The sequence below is a fragment of the Quercus robur genome, chromosome 1, assembly GCF_932294415.1.
Source record: "Quercus robur chromosome 1, dhQueRobu3.1, whole genome shotgun sequence".
Classification (NCBI taxonomy): domain Eukaryota; kingdom Viridiplantae; phylum Streptophyta; class Magnoliopsida; order Fagales; family Fagaceae; genus Quercus; species Quercus robur.
Window position 1 is genome coordinate 2,289,215 of NC_065534.1, and position 9,995 is coordinate 2,299,209.

The 9,995-nt window shown below is 32.0% G+C and overlaps 1 protein-coding gene across 1 annotated transcript; it reads right to left on the reverse strand.

Moving 5' to 3' along the window:
- Positions 1–495: 495 nt before the first annotated feature.
- On the reverse strand, positions 496–1,869 carry LOC126692531 (protein FAR1-RELATED SEQUENCE 5-like). The gene has a single exon (XM_050388160.1). The coding sequence runs from the start codon at positions 1,867–1,869 to the stop codon at positions 496–498; it is 1,374 nt and encodes a 457-aa protein (XP_050244117.1).
- Positions 1,870–9,995: the final 8,126 nt, after the last annotated feature.

Sequence of the window (9,995 nt, forward strand, 5' to 3'; positions counted from 1 at the left end):
TCTCACTTGATTCTTGGACAAACTTGCATGGCTTTAACACTTGAACTTGAAACCTTATTTCTTGAAGCATTAAACACATCATAAATCTACCCAATTACGAGTACCCGGATTAATGTTATGTGTTGTGCAATTTTTTCCGCTTCCATCTTTTGCATCTCTTCTCCACCTCTTCATGATATATTTATTAGGAATCAACTTGATATCCAATACATCAAGAACTTTCAAACCATACCTACATAAAATACCAAATGACTCAAACTTTCTGCAACTACAAGATAGAGTCTCATCTAATGGATTCCACATGACCTCATATTTTCCATTTTGATTGAAAACTCCAACCACATAACTATGTGTTTGACTCACATTGCGTTCTAGGATGGAAAGTGCCATTACCTCTTCAACTTCTGTCTGAAATAAATCAAACAACTTAGACGTGTACACTGTTGCTACTTGGTTAAGCATAGGAGAGTTTTTGAGCTTCAATCTTGGAAATTTCTATCTAGAGTTGTATTCTGCTTCTAACTCCTTATCCTGCTTTTGATTAACAACTATTTCAAAATGAGTGAAAAACTCTACTATATTGAGATCAGTACGCAAGTAATCCTTCAAGTCAGCATTGAAACTCTCACTAAGCTGGGTTGTCTTCATTTCTGTAGTGAAAGTTCTCTTAACATATGCTTGGGCCCATTTTTCCTTCAATTTAAATAGATCAATTAGCCATTTATTTTCACAAACATTGTACTTATCTAGCATTTCATTCCAAGCTGTAAGAAACTCATCGTCACCGTCATACTCATAGATACATGCTAAGAAATCAGCGTTAAATTGAGGCTCATTTTTGAGTAAATGACCCAAGTGTTTCTTAGCATTCTGCCACATATGCCAACTACACAATGCATGATATGTCTTAGGCATAACTACTTTTATTACAGCTGACATTGCTGCATCTTGATTTGTGAAAATAGTGATTGGCTTCTTTTTAGACATTGCTTCTAAGAAGGTCTCAAATAACCATACAAAAGATTCAATCGTTTCATCATATAAAAGTGCACCTCCAAATACAACAGTTTCTTTATGGTGATTGAGACCCAAAAATACTCCAAGTGGCCTTGCATCTCTATTTGTACTATACATTGTATCAAACTTTATTACATCACCAAAGTGGCTATAGTCAATGATCATTCTTGCATCAGCCCAAAAGATATTAGTAATCAATTCTTCACAGTCCAATTGAGTAGCGAAATAATATGAAGGATTTTCCTTAAGTTGACGACTGAAATATCTTCTCAAGCTAGCAGCTGCCCCATGCTCCATGTCTCTCTGTCGCTTAATGCGTAAGTAGTTTTTATGATCTTGCTTGGTAAAACCAAGATTATCATATCCACCAACTTGCTTACTAAGAAGCTCATAAGATTGCTTTAGTCTTAATCCCAATTCATGTGCCAAATCAATTTCAATAGCATGAGTTGCAGTCACTTTCCGTTGTGATGGCATCATGTGCACAGTTGATGGGAGGTGGAAATAGTGATTATGCTCAGCAATAAATTCACTCACCATACATTTTTTACTATCTCGATTAAGTACAATAACCAAACGTGCTTCACAACCACATCTTGTTTCTACTCGTGGATTCTTTACATTCTGATCTCTCTTGTCTTTGCCTCGAACTCCCTCCTTCGCGCACACAAATCTCCTTGAAGTAACCACTCCAGTCTTTTTACATTTATTTACATACTCTTTTCTAATACTAAAACCAGTCTTTCTGCCATATTTGTTATAAAAATCATATGCAATCTCATCCGCTTCAAACTCCATCCCTTTAAATGGGGTAGATTCCATGGGCACATTAGAAGGAACAAGTATTCCCATCATTATCCCTACAAAAAATTGAACATAAATTTATTATAACTTTCACCTATCATTTGTTTTCAAAACAAAGATGATGTAAAAAAAATGAGGATTTAATGAATGATCAACATAGTAACGAGGATGTACCTCATATGAGAGAGATTTTATATATCTTTGTTACTAAACATAAAAATTCTTATGTCATCTACTCGATTTGCATACATTATATTAGAATCAACCTAATTTGAATTGGGTCAAGATGACCAAGCATGATTTCAACTCAGCTCACTCAAAGGCCAGTCAATTTAAACATGATAGTAGTAAACACGTTCTTTAAAATCTTGCATCCATAACATGCCATCAAGAATCATTATAAAGGAATCTTCTTATTATGATTAAAGAACTTATTTATTATGAATTTTTTTTTTTTCAAAAGAGAGAAATTTATTAATTTAAATATCTAAACCTTGTGATCAACACCACAACAGTATCCTTTTGATCACCTCTCTATATATGTCCATAATCCACATTAAGCGTACAATTAATCATTTTTTAATTTCACATAAACTCATCATTGATACTATTTTCTTATGAACCGATTATAATAGACTATATTAACAGCTGTGGAAATATATATATATATATATATATATTGTGGGGTCCAATAAATTGTGGCCTTGGCCCATTTTTACATTGGGGCCCAAGGCCCGAGCCGAGGAAAGTTATAGCCGAGGATAGGTAGCAAAAGTCCTAATAGTCTTGAAACGCAGCCGAGGATGATTCTGTCCTCGGCATATCCGAGGTATCCCTGGAAGGAAGGGCAAAAACGGTATAGGAATAGCTTGAAAAAAAATCTAAAAATATCTAGGTCAATAGAGAAGAGTACGCTGGATAGAATAATGACCAAGGACGACAGGGAAGCTGCCTTTACTGCCATTCAATACTCTGCACCTGACAGAGCCATACTCTTCAGTTTTTACAACCACCCCCAACCACTCTAGGTATGGGCTGATGGGACAAGTATCAGTCCTGGAAAATCGAACCCACACGTGGACGTTGGATAAGGGATACAGGCTAGTATAAAAGGAAAAGTAAGCATCCAGAGGAAGAGGCTGGGAAAAATGGCCAAAAACCAGAGCCTCCCAACCCGCCTCCAGGAGAAAAACTCCTAGAGCGAACACAATTTAATTATGTACGAACACCACGAAAAACCCACCGTCTGGTGACTAAGGCCTAGCCTTTCAAACCCACGCTCTATAAATGATATTGTTTGGGCCTTTTTACGTGCGAACCCAGTATCGTTTTGGGTCGTTACAAATTGTGTCCTTACATATATATATATATATATATATATATATTTAAATTGTGCCACTAAACTTATTGATTACACTATGAATTAGGATCATGTGTGTAAGGATTTTAGTGTTGATCCATTTCATAACATTTTATAGTAATAAATTCAAATTTATTGATGTAATTTTATCCGTTTGAAAATCTAGTTAGTTTTTTGGTTTATATTTAGAGCTACTCAAAGAAATGCTTACTAAAGAGGTTTGCTTGAGCGAAGGTCGAGATCGATTAAGTGCGATGTGAGGTGTGCTCAAGCAAGATGGTAAACTTGCTTAAGTGGAACATTAAAGGTCTGATATTTTGCATGTCTCTCGCTTGAGTGAGGTTGTAAAAATATACTATCCTAATCTACTTTCCGAAGTGGTTTCTCCGTTAAAGATATTCTTCTTTGATTTTCCACTTCGTCACCAAATGTTTTGTCATGCTTAATTGTGCTTTTTATATTACTTATTGATTTGTTAATTGCTTAACTATAGTCAAAAATTAATTGCCTGAGTGGATCACTTCACCAATATAATTTGATAATTTTTCTCATTAATTCACATTGGGGTCTAAACAGAAATATCAATGTCCAATCTTATTTAATTATATGAAATTTTTAAGGAAGACTCTAACTTGCATCCAGCCATCAAAACAACAATATAAACTCACCAAGACAATAATATAAACCACAATGCTCTTCACCATACTCAGTGCCCGCTCTAAATTAATGCTTGCTGATTCCATTTTAGCCTTTAACTCATCGATTCCGTGTTGGGCCTCAACAAGGCTCTTGTGCACCAAATCCTTTTCCTTCACCAAATCTTCCACATGGCTTTCCACTGCTTTATTTCTCTCAATCTGATTCTCACGCTCATTTCTCACTCGCCCCAACTCCTCCACAGTACCTTCAATCCTCTGCTCCATCTCTAAAACCACTATCTCCATGTTTTTCACTTTCTTTTTCTCCTCATCAAAACCCATTTGCACCTGATCCCTCTCAAGTTCAACTCGATCATAAGCATCCTTATAGTGACCAATTTCAGACACTAATTGTTTGTTTTTCTCCTCTTTCATTTCTACTAATTATAAAGATTCAATCTTTATCTCAAAAAATTAAAAATAAAAATTCAGATAAACTCTAACTTGCATCTAGCCACCAAAACAAAAATATAAACTCACCAAGACAACAATATAAATGCAGAAAAATGATAAAACGTCAAATAAGATAAGCATAAACAAGTTTACGAATATACCTCTGTTTTGGCAAGATAGAAACAGAGATGCTTTGAAGCTGAACTTGTTCTCTAAACCTTCTATGAAGCTTTTTTTTTTGGGTTAAAATCTGTGAAGCTTTGAACATGCAACCTCTGTCTCACTTTTCCCTCCTAAAAGGTCTTTTTTGTTTTCTAGAAGAACTTGCACGGATAACCTTTGTTTCACTTTTCCCTCCTAAAAGGTTTTTTTTGTTTTCCCGTACAATTTGTCCGGTTGAGTTAAACAACCCTCTAGTTTAAGTGTTGAACCCCAGTTAATTGTGTTTTAACATTTTAAATGACGTAGCACATTTTTTAGCATTGATCATTTTTAAAAAAAATCCCTACTGTTAACTGGAGCCTCTCCATTTCAAAGGGAAATGGAGAGGATCCAAATCCATGAACCAAAGCCCACAAACTGCCCTCTTCATTAACTAATCAATTTAATATTGTGGTATGTGGGGCCTGCATCTATAAAACGTTAAATTGTACAACTCAAAGTCTCAAACTTCAACCACTGAACACTGCAGTGAAAACCTATGTAGGACTGAAAATTTAACATGAAGGTTGTCCGACGTCCACGGCTACATTGCTAAAATGCAATATCCACATCTGAATAATAACACATCATAGTGTGAGACAGAAGAAGCCATAGAAAAGTGTCCAAAGCTCACTTTTCTTTAGCTGTCACATTATTTTGTATGTTGCAATTGTTGCATACACGGTTGCAGCAAATCTTCTATATCTTTCTTTTACCAAAACTTTTTCTAAGATATTTTATATTCCTCTTAATTCGCTTAATTGTTATTCTAAATAAATAGTGCTTCATTTGTTAAAAATAAAAATATATCATAAAGAAGGTAGAAAACCTATGACAAAAAATAAAAATACAAGTAGGTCGCTCGTGTTTTACTGGTCATAATTACAAAACCAAATCTTTCTGTCTTTTAAATATTATAAAATTTTGTCAATCCCTAAGAATTTGTAACTTTAAAATTTATGTTTTAATATAGAAGTGGTTTCTAAGCTTCACCTAATAAACATCCATCAAAAAAAAAAAAAAACTAATGGACATCTATCAAATCAAAAGTTGCTTTTAGCTGGGTAAAATGGACGGCATAGCTCGTATTTGCATTTTAAAACTTTCTTATTTCAGTCAACACGTGTTTAATTAATACTAAACACTCACCTGAAGAGCATCCTGGAGTGGGTGAAATGGATTGCAATAGCTAAAAGCACCCAATCAACCATCTATTTACAAGTGATCCTGTTCAAACTAGCTAGCAGCCAATACATTTTATTATTAAAAAAAATAACTTTATTATTTATTCTTACTTTACAAAAGAGACAAACCAATATTCCCATAAATATTTTGATAGTTTGATTTTTTTTTTTTTTTGAGTAAATTACAAATTACACATTTTAATTTTTACATGTTTTCAATTTAGTTTTTTATTTTTCATTTAAGTTCTTAAGCTTATATTCATTTGTAATGTAATCATTCCGTCCAATTTGAATGGTTAAATCTATAAAAATTACCTCAATTTTAAAAGGTTTTAAAAAATAATTAGTTTGAAAAATGGGATAAAATGTTAGATTGTTTTTTTAAAAGAGAAAAATGTCAATTTTTTCATTATTCAAGGCGTTCTAGTGTTTTGGAGAAACTAAAATTTGTCACTGTGTTGTTATAACAATCTTAATCAATGGTTAATTCCATTCCACCTCCAAAATTTGGCATTCACGTGAGTCTGCATCAACCATCAGTTTTATATGGTGCCCGGCCAGTACTCGTTGCACCATTACCATTTGCGGGTCCAAGTACGAAAAGGCCTATAATTAATGTGCTTGAAATGACAGGGCAAAGACCTTTCACATTATAGACTAGGTACGAGGTTTTCCTGTACAACTAGGAGGGGTTTAGCTTGGATCTACTGTTCAATTAGATTGGATCCATCAAGATATATGATAATACATGTAAAAATTTTGATGGGTTCCAGTGCAGTTGGACACTATACCAAACTTTCAGCTAGAAAATGAGCTAATAGTCTTATTTAAGTTTGTCAAAGTTGTTAGAAAATGAGCTAACAGTCTTATTTAAGTTTGTCAAAGTTGTGATCTTACATAGGATCGTTAAAGGTAGGTGAGATTATAGATCATAGGATCGGATCGTGAATTGTAAGATCCTACATATTTTCAGATTTAAAGCAAAAACACATTGATAATAATTTTGTATGTTGAATAATTACTTAAATTATAAATTTATCCATAAAAAAACTAAGATCTTCATCATATGATATAATTTGCATATCATATATTGTTAAGTCTATACTAACGAAACAAATATATTTAAGTTTTGACCTAATGTATTTAAAAAGTTCAATAAATATTTAATTAGCAACTAAATACCAAAATATTTATCAAAACATATGGAAAATATTTTCCAAGTTCTAAGTTACAAGTTTGAAATCCAAAATAAGTTAGCAAATGGAAACTAGCTAACTACAATATAAAATCCAAAAGCAAGATGAATATTAAGGTGAAGTGAATATTTAATTATTCTCATTCTAAGGTTCTTATAACCATTGTCCTAAATTCTTAATCATTATCCGTTTCATCATCTATGTAAACATTATATATTTGTATACTAGAGCTGCAAAAGACATCAAATTATAATTTCATATTCAACTATTCAAGTTAGCAATAATTAAAGAGCATGTTCAAAAAAATCAATCAATCAATATACAAATACAAGCATAACCGATAAAATTATATAAAAAAAAATATTTTAGTAATATTAGAACACAAATTAGTATGTTGATCAAACAAATTTAACAACATTATAGCTTAAAAAGCAGCAAAGACAACATCAAATTCTTCATTTAGAAATAATGAAGCATTCCTTCATTTTGATTACAAGTGAACTAGAAACTAAAAAACAGCTACTTAGGTTAACATAATTTTATAAAAATAAAATAAAAAGTCATACCATCACAACATGAAAAAATGAAAACCCTTAAAGTTTCATCAAAACAAAAAATTTATCCCATAAAAAAAAAATTCCAAAAATTTATGTTTTTGGTCGGATCGGTAGGATCCCATACGATCCTACGATCCTACATATGATCCTACCATTTTTACGATTCTAATGTGACCCTAAACGTTTTGGCGAGGTAAGATCGTAAAATCGTGCGATCCTACGATCCAGATCGCAATTTTGACAACCATGGTCTTACTTATATAATTCAATTCTGTTTCGATCAAACAGAAAAAAGAAAAAGTTTATCTACAAATTGATTTAAAGAAAATTTTCTCCAATTTATTACGTGACGATTAAAAAAATTATTCTCATATGTTTTTTATTACATAAACTTTTAAATATATTATATAATTTATTTAAATAATACACTTAAATAGTTTACTTACGCATAGAAAAGAGGAGATTCCTCTCACGTTGGAGGAACCTTGTCCTCTGACAGAACAGGTACAAGGTATACCTAAGACACGTAGCAGACACCAGAGGTTGTAGTTTTTGACACCGTGAACACCGACAACCACATGAACCAAAGCCCACAAACTGCCCTCTTCATTAACTAATCAATTTAATATTGTGGTAGGTTGGGCCTGCATTGGATTCAAAAAAAAAGGTTGGGCCTGCATCTATAATAACGTTAAATTGTACAACTCAAATTTCAACCACTGAACATTGCAGTGAAAACCTATGTAGGACTGAAAATTTAACAGGAAGGTTGCCGACGTCCACGGCTACATTGCTAAAATGCAATATCCAGATCTGAATAATAACACATCATAGCTTATCAATAAATAATAATAACACATCATAGAGTGAGACAAAGGAAGTCATAGAGAAGTGACAAGTGTCCAAATACTCACTTTTCTTTAGCTGTCACATTATCTTGTATGTTGCAATTGTTGCATACACGGTTGCAGCAAATCCTTTCTATCTTTCTTTTACCATAACTTTTTCTAAGATATTTTGGGTCCGTTTGGATTAAATTTATTATTATTAAAATTGAAAATTGAAAATTGAAAATTGAAAGTATTGTAGTAAAATAATTTTTAAATGTGTAAATAGTATCGTGGGACCCATTTTTAATATTTTTTAGTACGTGAACAGTAATAAACAGTACTACTACCGTACTGCTACAGTGCTTTATGTCCTCCTAGAACGCATGAAGTGAGGCAAAAAAAAAAAAAAAAAATGTAAAACGCAAAACGCAGACTTGACTTTCAGCTAGATCCAAACCGGCACTTTATATTCCTCTTAATTTGCTTAATTGTTATTCTAAATAAATAATGGTTCATTTGTTAAAAATAAAAATATATCATAAAGAAGGTAGAAAACCTATGACAAAAAATCAAAATACAAGTAGGGTCGCTAGTGTTTTACTGGTCATAATTACAAAACCAAAGCTTTATGTCTTTTAAATATTATAAAATTTTGTCAAGCCCTAAGCATTTGTAACTTTAAAATTTATGCTTTAATATAGAAGTGGTTTCTAAGCTTCACCTAATAAACATCTATCAAAAAAAAAAAAAAAAAACTAATGGACATCTATCAAATCAATAGTTGCTTTTAGCTGGGTAAAATGGACGGCATAGCTCGTATTTGCATTTTAAAACTTTCTTATTTCAATCAACACGTGTTTAATTAATACTAAACACTCACCTGAAGAGCATCCTGGAGTGGGTGAAATGGATTGCAATAGCTAAAAGCACCCAATCACCCATCTATTTACAAATGATTCTGTTCAAACTAGCTAGCAGTCAATACATTTTATTATTAAAAAAAAAAACTTTATTATTTATTCTTACTTTACAAAAGAGACGAACCAATATTCCCATAAATATTTTGATAGTTTGATTTTTTTTTTTTTTTTTTTTGAGTAAATTACAAATTACACATTCTAATTTTTACATGTTTTCAATTTAGTTTTTTATTTTTCATTTAAGTTCTTAAGCTTATATTCATTTGTAATGTAATCATTCCATCCAATTTGAATGGTTAAGTCTATAAAAATGACCTCAATTTTAAAAGGTTTTAAAAAAATATTAAAACCAAAACAACAAAATTGGACAGAACTCAACAGAAAGATCAAATTGAAAACTTATTATATTAAAAAAAAAAAAAAAAAAAACTAAAATTGAAGAAAAAACACCCTTAAATGATTGAATTGAATAACCATGCATCAAAGTTAGGTGATATAATTAAAAAATTTCCCCTTTTTGTTTTCATCTTAACAATGATTGAGATCTTATCGAAGATTTCTTAATCATTATTCCAATTTTTGGCATTACTTAAATTAAAAAATAATCTTCTTGTTGCAATGTCCATTGTCACCTTCTATACCCCAAAAAGGGATTGATGATGCATGCTTGCTCTTACAAATGCATTGCATCACCAACATAGGGTTGAAGCCATTGAAAGAGAACGATAATGGACCAGACATATATGCAGCAATGCACTCCACCAGATACAACCTACTTTGGCTTTCACTCTCAAGCATATAGTAGTGCTAGGTGTGGCCCTTCATTATTTTCCCA